Source organism: Aureobasidium melanogenum (assembly GCF_000721775.1).
Source record: "Aureobasidium melanogenum CBS 110374 unplaced genomic scaffold scaffold_2, whole genome shotgun sequence".
Classification (NCBI taxonomy): Eukaryota; Fungi; Ascomycota; class Dothideomycetes; order Dothideales; family Saccotheciaceae; genus Aureobasidium; species Aureobasidium melanogenum.
Window position 1 is genome coordinate 566,608 of NW_024470054.1, and position 12,963 is coordinate 579,570.

The window sequence follows — 12,963 nt, forward strand, 5'->3', positions numbered from 1 at the left end:
TCAAGATTCAGGGCGTTCGAGATTACAGATAATCGCTGTCTCTTTGTAATGGCTTTACCTGTGAAATCATCATTTTGTTAGTGCCCATCGCTCCGAAAAGGAAGCCGGCATACTACCCTATCGTTATCGCTAAGCCGGCAGGACCCAACTTTGCCCCCATTCTTGCCGCTTACCGGGACCTCCACCATTTTGCAAGAAACTGACCTGGAAAGGAAGCACAGATAGAGATCAGTCACGTATCTTCACGGCCTCCAGTCATGTAGGCTGGTGGGAGATCATCACACTGCCCATGACACTGACGACATTATAATGATGGCCCGCGCGATAATTCAGAGTAATCAGAGTCATAGCCTCTTCCAAGTCCTGAGTGACCAAAAACAGAACTTCTGATCTTACGATGTCTCGGGTACGGCGTGGATACAACACTTCATGACGAAAACTGACGATGGATAGTTTTCGTTGGCCGGCAGGACTGCGCTTGTCACCGGCGGAGCTCGTGGCTGCGGCCTGGCCATGGCTGAAGGACTCGCCGAAGCAGGTGCGAACATCGCAATATTCGACATGATCGAGCCAGAACCAGCATTTTCAGAACTCGCGACGAAGTACAAGGTCAAAACAGTGTTCTATAGAGTCGATGTAACATCGTCCGAGAGTCTGAGCGATGGGTTTGCGGAGTTCGAACGAGATTATGGTGGTGCGCTCGACATCTGCGTACCTTGTGCAGGAGTCAACAAGAATGTCAAGCTCCTTGATACGACTCCGGAAGACTTTGACAGACTGATCAACGTCAATATCAAGGGTGCTTACTTCACCATGCAACATGCCGCTAACATGATGATCAAAAACAACACAACTAAAGGGTCCATCATACTAGTGGCCTCGATTGCAGCTTCCAGGGCAGTTCGAGGACAATATTCTTCGGCGTATTGTGCAACCAAGGGAGCTGTCAGAGCGATGTGCGCACCGGCTGCTGTGGAGCTCGCTGAGTACAGCATTCGCGTCAACACGATTTCGCCGGGATATATCAAGACGGAGATGACGGCGCCGTTCCCGCACCTGCTCGAGAGCTGGAAATCGGAGGTCATTAACAACAGGATCGGCATGCCGGACGACATCAGAGGGGCGTGCATCTTCTTGGCCAGTGACGCGAGCAGCTACATGACTGGCAATGACATTGCAGTGGACGGGTGAGTTATCAATTTCCGAACATGCTTGATTCTCCACTTACATTGATGCAGCGGAGTATTGAACTGGTGATGCGGGATAGACAAGACACCTAGGGAGGATCAAAAGCTTGACGCAGACAAAGTTAGATGACGAGCTGTAGAAGTCATCAGCTGCGTCCGAGTGATGTTGTGGTTCAATTCCGGCTGCATCGATTTTAGTAGAAAATGCAGATATGTGTATGAATGGTCGCCTTGCGCTTCCATTAGTCGTCTACCAAGGCTTAAAAATGTCATCGAGATTTCATGTCTGCTGTGAGATTTGCTGAGATAATCTCTGAGCCTTTGCGACGTACGTCTCTGCCACAGTGCCTCCTGCGAACCCTAGAATGATCACAAAAGTATGTCATGCTATTGTTTGAGAAGCGCGAAAAAATACTCAGTTTGTTGACCGTAGCGCCCGGCCATTTGCTATGACAGATATCTTGATCGCCCGAGCCTGGTGAATTATTGTATGAGCAAAGTAGCCAGTGACAGCGATGGTAGCGCCACTAATCTAGAAGCGGTAAATCGATGTATGACTGTCGGACATAGGCCGCCAAATACGCAAGCGAGCCGACAAGACTGGGTTCGATCATGGTACACTGATGATGGTGGACGACGCCAGCGCTGCGATTGTCCAAGACTTGAGATGACGAGTCCGTCAAGGAGGCGAGCAATGTTGAACCTGTGATGGGAGACGGTCAGGGAAGGAGCGGGGATGTTTTGCCGTAGTTAGCCGAAGTTGCAGAGGGTAACACCCTGCCGCTTGTCGTCGTCACCGCGAGGTCGCTCCCATATCATTGCGTTCAGGTTGTGAGCCTTGTGAATCAATTATGTGGAGGCCTCTCCTCCACTGAGAAATACAAAACATAGCTGATGTTCACTCAAGCAGATAAAGTGAGATGATCGCTTTTGAAAGGAGATCATTGCCAAAAGTGGGGTGGTTATCGCAGCGCAAACGTCAACGCATCACTCACTTCAATCACAACATCGAATATCGCTCACCATCGTTTAACACATATCCATGCGCCGGAGACCCTGAGTGTGTCAGAGATCATCAACAATGAGCCAAAAAGCAGCATCATCAACAGTCCCCATCACGGTGACGGAGATTGAGGAGATCGCCAAAACCAGATTGCCGAAGAATGTCTACGACTACTATGCATGTGGTGCAGACGAGCAAAAGGCGCTAGCTAGAAACTCTTACATGTTTGACAGGTGACATGAAGCAAAATTAGATCCCTGAAGGCTCTGGTGCTGACTCTTTGTAGACTTCTCATCACACCACGCGTCATGATTGACGTGTCACACGTAGACACAAGCACTGCCGTTTTTGGCAAACGTTACCCCTTTCCAGTAGCCTTCGCTCCAAGCGCCATGCAAAGGCTTTGTCATCCTAGAGGAGAGCTTGAAGCTGCTGAGGCTGCAGCAAGCACTGGTCTCTCCATGACACTCTCCTCTCAGTCCACGACCAGTCTCGAAGATGTGGCAGATGCATGCAACATCTCAAACCGTGACGGTCCCGACTTTTGGTTCCAGCTCTATCTGACTCAAGATCCCGAGTACAGTCGCAAGCTGATCAAGCGTGCTGAGACAGCTGGATATACTGCCCTCGTGCTGACTGTGGACACTCCAATCCTTGGCAACCGCATCAACGAGAGAAAGACGCCTCTGGTTCTCCCTGAAGGCATGCAGCTGGGTAACTACGCACCTCCCAAGCAGGGCATCAAGGGACCAGCCACCGAGCGTGTCTATTTGAATGCCCATACAGTCGATGAGGCCAACGAGATCATCAACAAAGCAGGACCTACTATGCACAGCTCAAGCCTTACCTGGCAGCATACCATCCCCTGGCTTCGCAAGGTGACTTCCATGAAAATCATTCTGAAGGGAATCATGACTGCGGAGGATGCCAAGCTAGCAGTCGAGCACGGTGCAGATGCCATCGTCGTTTCTAACCATGGTGGCAGACAACTGGATCTGGTCCCTGCTACCATCGAGGTCCTCCCTGCAATTGCTGATGCCGTGGCTGGACGCATCCCCGTCATCTTCGATGGAGGTATTAGGCGTGGAAGTGATGTGTTTAAGGCGATTGCACTCGGCGCTGACCTTGTTCTCATCGGTCGTCCTGTTCTTTGGGGCTTGAGCTACGACGGCAAGAAGGGGGTCGAGGCCGTGACCAACATCCTCGAAAGAGAGCTCTCGCGCACAATGACTCTTGCCGGCGTCAGAAACATCAAGGAAATTACTAAGGACAGCTTAGGTCTTGCTAAGAGAGACGGATTTGGTATCGCAAAGCTTTGAGCCAGCGGCCTCTCTCTTCCTCCAGAACAGAGGTTTGTATAGAGAATTCAAGCAATAAACAAATTTATCGAAGCGCAAATCCATCGCCTGCTGAGTTCTGAACCACATAGAGACAGATATACCCCGAACCCTCCAATACGTCCGTACCTTGTTCCTGACGCTCTTCTGCTTCCGAGAATTCATCGTTATCTTAAATTGCAGCCCTGCCGTGTGTTTCGAATGGCAATGCAAACGCAATGAGCCCCACGACAATCCACAGACTAGCACTGACGTAGATAGGCACAACACTAAACTCCGTGTATGTACCGATCAGACTGGCGCAAATGCCACCCAGACGCAGCAAAGTCGCTGCAGTGCCAGTCGCCGTACCTCTATGAGGTGCTGGAAACGACTCAGGGGTGAAGGCATACATGATAGCGTATTCTGCATAACAATTAGAGATTGTGTCAATGCTGGGGAGCTTCCAGGGGTAGGAGACTGACCGAAGTTGGCAAAAAGACCTGTGATGCAGGAGAATGCCAGATCTCCTGCGCGATTCTCTGCAGCAGTGTATGCAAAGAGAAATATGCCAGAGACGATTGCTGAGGCTCCCAACATCCAGCGTCGGCCGAGGCGAGTGTTGACAAGTACTGCAGCGCTCAATGGGCCAAAGACAGAAACGATGGACTGGATGCAATAGTTTCGGTATGTAAGAGACAACGAAGAGTCCGCGGTGAACTTCTTGGAGAGGTAGGTGGGAATGAAATTGAAGTATAACCGGTAAGCGATACCTGTAGTATGATCAGATATGACTAACTACGGAGATGTCAGGGAACATACCAATGGTCAACCAGATCAGCCAAATGATGCTGGTATGGCGGGCCAGTTGTGGATTGGCAAACAAATTCTTGTAGTTGACTGACTTGAAGTCCTTGAGGTTTTCTTTGATGATGATACTGCGGGAGAGTTTCGTGGTCGCACCTGCCTTGACTTCTCCACCAGTGACTCTGTCTACTTCTTGAAGCATGGCAAGCGTCAAAGGCTCCGGCTTTTTGTTGCGACGAGCAATATAGTTGACAGCCTCGACTGCTTCGGCGTCTCTGCCCTTCGAGATGAGATATCGAGGAGATTCAGGCATTTTGAAGATGGCGATTCGGACAAAGGCGAAGACGAGTGTCATTGCTCCAAGGGTGATCATGGTGTATCGCCGAGCAGTGTCAGAATTCGATCTTTAGTTGCCGCTGGAAAGAGGAAAATACTGACCAGCCCATGTTGTCAGCTCTCTTGCATGTTGCAGGTGTCGAGTCAGTTGGACAAGCAAAGTTCGCAAGGAACACCCACGAAATCAAAGACACAATGACTTGCCCAAGCATCCACCAACTACTCAAGGCCTTCCAGCTGTCAGTCAACTAGAAATGGCTGTCGTCGTAGGAATGACTTACTGTGAGAAGGTACTGATGCGAACCAGGAACAAACTCCAAGAATATCATGGAGTCAACAGGCACATTACCACCAGCAGCTGTACCTATGATAGTCCAGAAGATACAAAAGGCTGTGAAGTTACTCAGCCCAGCAACTGCAGTGCCGAACAGTCCTCCGATGATCAGAGTAGCATTAAAGGCCGGTTTTCTTCCAATCAGATCAGCACTTGTGCCCCAGAAGAAGGCGCCAAAGATCAAGCCGGCATAGTACGCGACTGAACTGAGTGTGATGTTCGTCACACCCGGGAACTCGAGTGCCACGGATGGCTGGATGGAGCCGATGCCTTGTGACCAACTGAAGCATGTTAATCGGTGTGGAGAGTGTGTCCAGAATCCACTCACAAATTGTCTGTGATCCAGCCAAAGCCGCTGACTACGAATAGCTCCCATTGATATCTAACTCTATGTGTCAGCAGGTATGACTTGAGAGATGGCTGTGAGACTCACCTTCCCATGCCAATCTCTTCCATGCATTGATTGACAATTTCGGACTTCATGCGGTAGCTGTCGGAGACGGAGCTGCCATAGAAGTTCCGAGTGCCCTCATCGCCAATATCGACGACAGTACCAATCTCAGTTTCGGGAGACGTGTTGTCCCCTGAAGAGTATGAGAGATCCTTCTTCTCAGAATCCATCTTTGTGTGCTTGACTTGTGTGTATATATCCTGGCTTCGTACAATTGCGAAGAACATAAAGTGCTCTTATAAGTCTTGGTGGTCGAGGTATATGACTATTATGTTGCAAGATACACAACTCTTGTTTGAATGGTAGACTGATGTATACTCAGTATCAATTGGATTAGCAAGCAGTCAGTAGCTGAGCGAAGGGTGGGGGTTTAGTCTTCAAGTGGCGCTGACTGATAGTGCGATTTGTCCGGGGTCACTCAATCTAGATCTTAGAGACAATATGGGCTACCAATATTGATAAGATGAATTCGCTTGCAGGGATAGTGATTCCAGTCGATGTAATACATTCACTGAGCATTTTTGAGGGGTTGACGAAGAGCATGAATGCAGCCGACAAACTTGTCTACATGCACGAGGTTGGGTCAGAGTTAGGAGCGTGAGTAACATTTAGAACATAGCTTAGAGAACAAGCTATCCTGCCTGCACACAATTATTGGTTGGCTTGCTCATGCTTCATATATGGTGCAAATCGATCTCATGTCCCCAAACGAATTGTATCTACGAGGCGAGTACGGGCTGTGCACCGTTGACGACCTCCATCTTTGCCTTCGGCTGTTCTTTGAACATCTTTGCCGCACCATAACTAGCCTTGTAGCTGCCACCAACGCAATCCATCACACTGATAGGAGGACACTTGGGAGCTTGACCTTCCTCTCTACAGTTCGGCAGGCATTCAATGACATAGTCAGGGTTGCCACTGTAGAAAAATGGTACGGAGTACCGCTCCTTGCCTGATTTGTTAATGACACGGTGCAGGTTGGAAATGTATCTGTCGTTGGCCCAGCGCATAAACATGTTGCCGAGGTTGACCACGTACGCTCCTTTAACAGGAACAACCTGCATTCATGTCAGCAAGATGGTCGAATTTGCAGATCAGAGGGACCTCATACGTCGAGCCATTCATTGTGCTCCTTGTCGTAAACCTGCAGGCCATCAACGTCGCCTTGCATCAGTAACGTGACAGATCCGAAATCTGTATGTGCTCCAATACCTCTTGCCAGCTTCTCATCAGAGTCGGCTGGCTGAGGAGGATAATGAAGATATCTGAGCGTGGCTACTGCGCCGGTAGTGAACTCGTTGAAGTAGTCATCCTTCAAATCTAGGGTCTGAGCGATTACAGTGAGCACGTCTCTTGCCAACGCGTGCATCTCATTGTAGTACTCCATCGAAGTAGCGCGGAAGTCATCAACATCGAGCATAGTCTCGGGCCAGACATTGGGTCCGCTGTTAAGCTTCTTGCCAACGAAATAAGGATGATCAGTCGAGATCTCTTCGCCGATGAAGTAGCCCTCTTTGAGGTCTGGGTTCGTTCCTGCCTCCAAGATCTGTGAACCAATGCGCTCGTAACCACGATTCCAAGTGTTGAAGTCTTTATAGATCTGTCAGTTGAAGCTAGTGCAAGACACGTCAATGCACGTCATACCTTTGTGTACTCTGTCTTTCTCCTCTTGTGGCTGTGCGAAGAACTTCTTGACCCAGTCCAAAATTTTCTCTTGGAGCTCCACAGGGACTCTGTGGCCGACTATCTGGAAGAAACCATTGTGTAGGCAGCACTTCTTGACTTCTGCGACCAAGTTCGCCTTTGCAATGTCATCAGTGCCGTAGAAGACTGCATATATCAGCATCAGAAAAATCGACTGAGAACAGTGAGCGACTTACCAGAGAAATCAAGGATTGGAGGAGCAGAGGCCATATTGAATTGATAGCTGTAGTAATCAGGATGTTAAGCAGTAGCCTTGGTTGGGTTGTGTAGTGCCGGCGACATGTATAAGGCCAGAGCCGCCAAGCGATAGGCGGAATAAGGCAAACTTCAACAGGAAGCGGGCAAAGATGGGGGCGACTTCCCCACCATGACACCCCGAAAGATTGATCAATAGGTCCATACCGAAACCTCGTTATCTGCCTCGCCTAGCTCTTATCGGATGAGATTAGACTTTGGCCAAGATATAGTGAATTCAATTGATTTCCTGCATCAAGACATGCCGCCGATGAAATGCATTAAATCGATACATAAATTTGCTTTCATGAGCAAACGCCTGCCTTTTCTGATATAACTGGAGAAAACACACAAGCTTAGCGTGAAATACGTATTTTATGCTCGGAAGATTCTTGTATTGTCCTACGTAAATATCAAGTAACTGCATAAATGTCAACTTAGCATGCGAGAAAGCCACTAAAATACTCATTGAACCACACCGAAGCTTGCGCAGTGCCCTCTGTACCATAGGACCAGGACTTCGCAGCGCCGACATAGCCATCCGGCCTTACGATCAACAGGGCAACCTGGTCGTGCTCAAGTGTCCCAATCCATTTATCAATACAGTGTTGGCCACGAGTATCTTGCGAAGGCACATTATCCAGATAGACAGTCCATTTGCTAGCCTGGAGCACAGGTGGAAGGTCGGCTATCTCGAAATCTTCTTTGGGTGAAGAAGTGATGACACAAAAAGTCGACAAACGACTAGCTGCAACATATCGATGAGGTTGGACGAATGCATCTGCCTCCGTGATCGCTGCGCCTTGATCCTTGTACGACACTTCTAGTTCTACAGTGGCTCGGCCGCAGACTGAGTCGGAACACAGAATTCGTGCACAGACGGAGTCCATGAAGTTCTTCGACGCTTGGATATCCTTGCAAACAAAGTATGTTCGGAACTGTCCCAGCATTGGAATATCAAGTTGTGCATCCACTGGATTGGCGTCAATGTAACGAGTAAGCCTTGCTGGGGGCAGCAGACAACCTGGCTTCGCGCCGCCAGTAGTCTCGGAGGTCCAGTTCAACAAATTCGACCCGTATTCGACTCCGACTCCAGAGATGAACCGGACGTTGGTCAAGAAATTGCGTGCCAAAGCCTTTGCATCTCCGTCATGGAATGCATTTGAATGTTCATAATCGAAGTTGATCAGATCTTGCGCAATTTTGCGGCGTTCGTGCTCGTAGGTCTCTAAGAGTGATTGCTTGGCAAGACCACGAACAGCAAGATTGAGCTTCCAGGCTAGATTCAAGGAGTCGTGTATAGATGTGTTCATTCCCTGAGCTGCCTTCGGCGAGTGGGTGTGGCTGGCGTCTCCTGCAATAAATACACGCCCAGAGTTGTCGGTGAAACGACTTGCTACTCGCTGACCGATCTGGTAGATGCCGAACCACTCAACACTTTCCCATGACAATTTGTAAGGCGCCATGATCTGTCTCGCCCTTTCCATGACAAATTCCTGTGTGGCCTTTACTTTGTCCATGGGCTCGTCGGATTCCGGTCGGAGCTCGATGTATAACCTAGTCATGTTTCGCTCGCGAGGAATGCACAACACGTTGCCAGCCTCTTCAGAGTACACGACAACTTTGCTCCATAGATCCGGAAAGTCTGTATCGATGACGCCGTCAAGCACGCCCCAGATAGCTTCGGAGGATGACCCTTGTGCTTCAATTTCCGGTATAGCTTTACGCACTTTCGAATGCGCACCATCGCACCCGACCAGATATCTCGTCTGCCAGAGCCTCTCCTTCTCGGTTGTAATAGAGCGACTGTAAACGTCCAGAGGTACAACTGAACCATGATCTCTATATTTGACGAATGGAGAGCTACGGGTGACTTCAACACCTCGAGCTTGTAAGTCCTGCAAGAAAATATCTTCGACCATGCCTTGATGAACCAGAAGAATGTACGGATCAAGAAGATCTACCAGAGCTGGAAAATGCTCGGCTCGCTCTGTCCTCTTCAGAGGCTTCTCCTTGCTGGAGCTCTGCTTGCAATATCAGCCTCTCTGGAAACTTTGAGATGACTGCGCCGTGCTCACCCAGAAACATATATCGTGAATCCGCACACCACGCTGTAGTAGAGGGTCGGCAAGACGCATCTGCTTCAGAGTCTCGATTGACTTTGGCTGTAAGCCATCCGCTCGTCCTGTTGAGGTTTTATCCGCTCTGTCGTCAAGGATAGTTGTCTTGATGCCGAAGCGAACCAAATTGGCAGCAAGCATGAGTCCAGCAGGGCCTGCTCCAACCACTACCACGTCCTGACCGGAGATGCCATTGAGATCAGATCCATCTATGATTTGAACAGGTGACATTTTCGACAAAGTATTGTGCTATACGTAGGGCAACGAAGGTATGACAGAAGAATCGGAAGATGAAGGCGGCGAATGTTTGAGCAAGATACACAATCCCGTCATGTCGCGAGCTGAAGAACGATTGAGCAACACCTCGAGTTCCGCAGGCACAAGATGCCCCATTGCTGTGGCTCCATGATTGTTTGCATCGCGCGATGCCATCCAAGAGGAAGTCGCAGGAAAGGAAGCTTGCCCGCGGCTCCCCCCACTTTTGATAGGCGTGTGTTAGTCTATGGAACAGTGCCCTTCGCCAAGAGATAGCGCGTGTTTAGAAACGTGCAACAGCGACCGGCTTCTCCAGAGTCCGTCCTGCTTGCTCTGCTTTCTTTACCTGCAGGTACCGATAACGGCACGATAAGTGCAATACATGCTCCTTCAATCAGAGACATCCCTTGAACGAGGATACAGAATGGTTCCAGATATACATCTCGAAGTCTTGCACAATGCGGCACAGAAGTGGGAGTGCCGTTGCGACCAGCAGTACAAGATGAAGCTCAAGACAGACACAACACATCGTAGATGACAGTAGTGCAATTGATTACCATGGAAAAACAGAACCACCAAAACTTCACAACTACTCAGGTCAGCCACGAGGCCACCTCTGGCGATGTGCAAGTCGTCGATGCAGCTTCGGAAAGAGCGTACGTTCGGAAAATGGACTGCTACCTTCTTCCTTTTCTCTCTTTGATGTACTTTTTCAATTCTGTCGACCGAAGCAACCTCGGAAATGCAAAGACTGATGGCATCGATGTTGACTTGCATTTTAAGGGCAATCAGTATTCATTGCTGCTTTTACTCTTCTATATTCCTAACGGCTTATGCGATCTGCCATTGAACATGCTTACGAAGCGCTTCTCCGGTCGCATCATGTTGCCCACTTTGATGCTCGGCTGGGGGACAATGGCACTCATCCAATCCGCTGCCAAGAACTTTGGTGGGCTATTAGCTCTCAGACTGATACTTGCAGTGTTCGAAGCTGGGTTCTTTGCTGGAGCCGTATTTTATCTTTCGCTGTTTTATGCGCGTGGCGAGCTCGGTTTCCGCATTGCCATTTTCTTTGGTTCCGCGCTTCTCGCTTCGGCCTTTTCTGGATTGATCTCTTACGGTGTCTTCCAGGTCAAAAGCAGTCATGTGCAAGGATGGCAGCTGTTGTTCATCATCGAAGGCAGCCTGACATGTATAGTGGCTATCATTGGCTTTTTCTGGCTTCCAGGCACGCCTGAAACCGCTTAATTCCTGAACGAGTCAGAAAAGCTTGCGGCGAACTTACGTATGCTCCGTGATGGTTCGTCTGAGGTTGGCACAAAATTGAACCTCCGAGACTGCTTTCAAACATGGAAAAATTGGAAGTTTGTTCTATGGTGCATCATATCCTTCACCTATTCCGTTGCCTTCACAACCACTGCCACTTTCTTACCACAAATCGTTGCACGTCTGGGATTTTCAGCTGTCAAGACAAATCTATGGACTGTCGCACCTAACAGTGTTGGTTTTGTCGTCTTGTTGTGTATCACCAAGTCTTCGGACTACTTCCGCGAGCGCAGTCTGCATATCGTCCTCGCGTTGTGTATATCACTAACTGGCTTGATCATCCTGACTGCTATCGACGTCGTTGACAACAAGGCTGTTGCGTACTTTGCATGCTTCCTACTCTGTTCGGGCGCTTATATTCCTTCATGCCTTGTGCACTCATGGCACAACAACAACAATGTCAATGAGAGTTCTCGCGCTGCTACGACTGGTCTTCTCGTCGGGCTAGGCAATCTCTCTGGTATTTTGAGCACTGCCACATTCCGCACAGAATACGCTCCAGCTTACAGACCGACGCTGATTGTCACTGCGGCTTGTAACGTCACTTGCATTGCATGCACTTTATGGCTTGGTTTATGGATGAAAATGGAGAATCGGCGAAGAGACAAGGATCAGGGGCTGCAAGGTGGTACGAGAGCAGTTGACACGAGCGAGAACCTGCACGGAGAGAATGATCCCAACTGGAGGTTCTTTTCTTAAGCAGCCACGACAACTTTTTATGATATCGATACATTGCCGGCCACTTGAGTTGCATGATTGCCTTTCAGATGCTCGAATCCACAATCCTAGGCAGCTTTTTTCTCGTATCACAACCAAGCCACAACAGGTCCGGTCTACTGTAATGTCCACAAATATCCAAGAAACTCTTCGCAAAGATAGCTGCAGCATGGTCAAGATCAGCGAAAACAAGACCCTCTGTCGCCGAGTCCAAGGGTTCAGTCAGCAATCTGCCATCGGGTCCGAAGACGGCAGAGTTGCCTCCGCCTGGACTGTTCATGAGGAGGCCGGCTTCGGTCGACATGATTTTGACGCCTTTTTCTGAGATTACCGTCGTGGCGTGCAGCACGAACGTTTGAGACTCGATGGCATAGACTTGAGAAAGACTTTGACATCCTGTGATTTTCGTCAGTTGCTGTATGAACATGAAAGGATATTGGGACATGCTCACCTTCTTTAGACATGGACCAAAGCCCGGGGCCGTTGTCATGAGGGACAATCGGAGGCCAAGCAGCACAATGAATCTCCTCCTTCTGAGAGATGGTGTTATACTTCAACAACGGCTGAGCATGTTCCCAACAAGCAAGAGTACCGACTCTCTTGCCAATACTCGTTGTAGCAACATTCGACAAACTGTCTCCTGATGCGTCGCCAAAGATCGTTCGCTCCATATGCGTAGCCTTGAGCTTTCGACGATGCATCAGCATCTTGCCGTCGGCGTCGATGAGTGCTTGTGCAATGTACACAGAGTTGTTGTCGTTCTCAGAAAATCCAAGTGATACGACAATCTTGTTGCGAGCAGCACATTCTTGTATCTCTCTCATTTCGTCGGAGTCTACAGCCAGTGAGCTCTGTATGTATCTCGTAGAAAGTATAGGATCCAATGGGCGTGTCCTGCTCACGTGGTGTTAGACTCGATGTGCACAAAACAGGCGAGAGTGTTACCAGATCCAGGCCGGATAGCCAGGGATGAATGCCTCAGCAAACGTGACGAGCTCTGCTCCACCGGAAGCTGCTTCCTCGATGATCTTGCATGTCTTGTCCACTGACTTGCGAAGGTCAAGCCATTCAGGCTCATACTGGGCAACGGCGACACGAGTTGTTGGTTTGGACATGATTGAGAAATCTGTATTGATTGACAAAGTTGACAAGGATGCCAGTGTGACACAAGAG

The 12,963-nt window shown here is 49.3% G+C and overlaps 6 protein-coding genes across 6 annotated transcripts; 3 read left to right on the forward strand and 3 right to left on the reverse strand.

Annotated features, from left to right (window-relative positions):
- Positions 1-397: 397 nt before the first annotated feature.
- Positions 398-1,191, forward strand: M437DRAFT_62609 (putative lung carbonyl reductase; the record flags this gene model as incomplete). Its single annotated transcript, XM_041024116.1, has 2 exons — positions 398-406; positions 454-1,191. The coding sequence occupies 2 exons, from the start codon at positions 398-400 to the stop codon at positions 1,189-1,191; spliced, it is 747 nt and encodes a 248-aa protein (XP_040883427.1).
- Positions 1,192-2,268: 1,077 nt separating this feature from the next.
- M437DRAFT_39722 (S-2-hydroxy-acid oxidase) lies at positions 2,269-3,509 on the forward strand (the record flags this gene model as incomplete). The annotated part of the gene is made up of 2 exons (XM_041020067.1): positions 2,269-2,423; positions 2,477-3,509. 2 exons carry the CDS (start codon positions 2,269-2,271, stop codon positions 3,507-3,509), a joined length of 1,188 nt encoding a protein of 395 aa, XP_040883428.1.
- Positions 3,510-3,699: 190 nt separating this feature from the next.
- M437DRAFT_71987 (Clavaminate synthase-like protein) lies at positions 3,700-7,280 on the reverse strand (the record flags this gene model as incomplete). The annotated part of the gene is made up of 10 exons (XM_041025771.1): positions 3,700-3,932; positions 3,992-4,279; positions 4,329-4,670; positions 4,804-4,879; positions 4,931-5,264; positions 5,312-5,365; positions 5,417-5,669; positions 6,180-6,492; positions 6,546-7,024; positions 7,079-7,280. 10 exons carry the CDS (start codon positions 7,278-7,280, stop codon positions 3,700-3,702), a joined length of 2,574 nt encoding a protein of 857 aa, XP_040883429.1.
- Positions 7,281-7,809: 529 nt separating this feature from the next.
- On the reverse strand, positions 7,810-9,723 carry M437DRAFT_80898 (phenol 2-monooxygenase; the record flags this gene model as incomplete). The annotated part of the gene is made up of 2 exons (XM_041027442.1): positions 7,810-9,396; positions 9,451-9,723. The coding sequence occupies 2 exons, from the start codon at positions 9,721-9,723 to the stop codon at positions 7,810-7,812; spliced, it is 1,860 nt and encodes a 619-aa protein (XP_040883430.1).
- A 726-nt stretch (positions 9,724-10,449) lies between these two features.
- On the forward strand, positions 10,450-11,772 carry M437DRAFT_71989 (putative pantothenate transporter; the record flags this gene model as incomplete). The annotated part of the gene is made up of 2 exons (XM_041025772.1): positions 10,450-10,944; positions 11,008-11,772. The coding sequence occupies 2 exons, from the start codon at positions 10,450-10,452 to the stop codon at positions 11,770-11,772; spliced, it is 1,260 nt and encodes a 419-aa protein (XP_040883431.1).
- A 64-nt stretch (positions 11,773-11,836) lies between these two features.
- M437DRAFT_39758 (carbon-nitrogen hydrolase) lies at positions 11,837-12,905 on the reverse strand (the record flags this gene model as incomplete). Its single annotated transcript, XM_041020072.1, has 3 exons — positions 11,837-12,186; positions 12,242-12,684; positions 12,736-12,905. The coding sequence occupies 3 exons, from the start codon at positions 12,903-12,905 to the stop codon at positions 11,837-11,839; spliced, it is 963 nt and encodes a 320-aa protein (XP_040883432.1).
- Between the last annotated feature and the right edge of the window lie 58 nt (positions 12,906-12,963).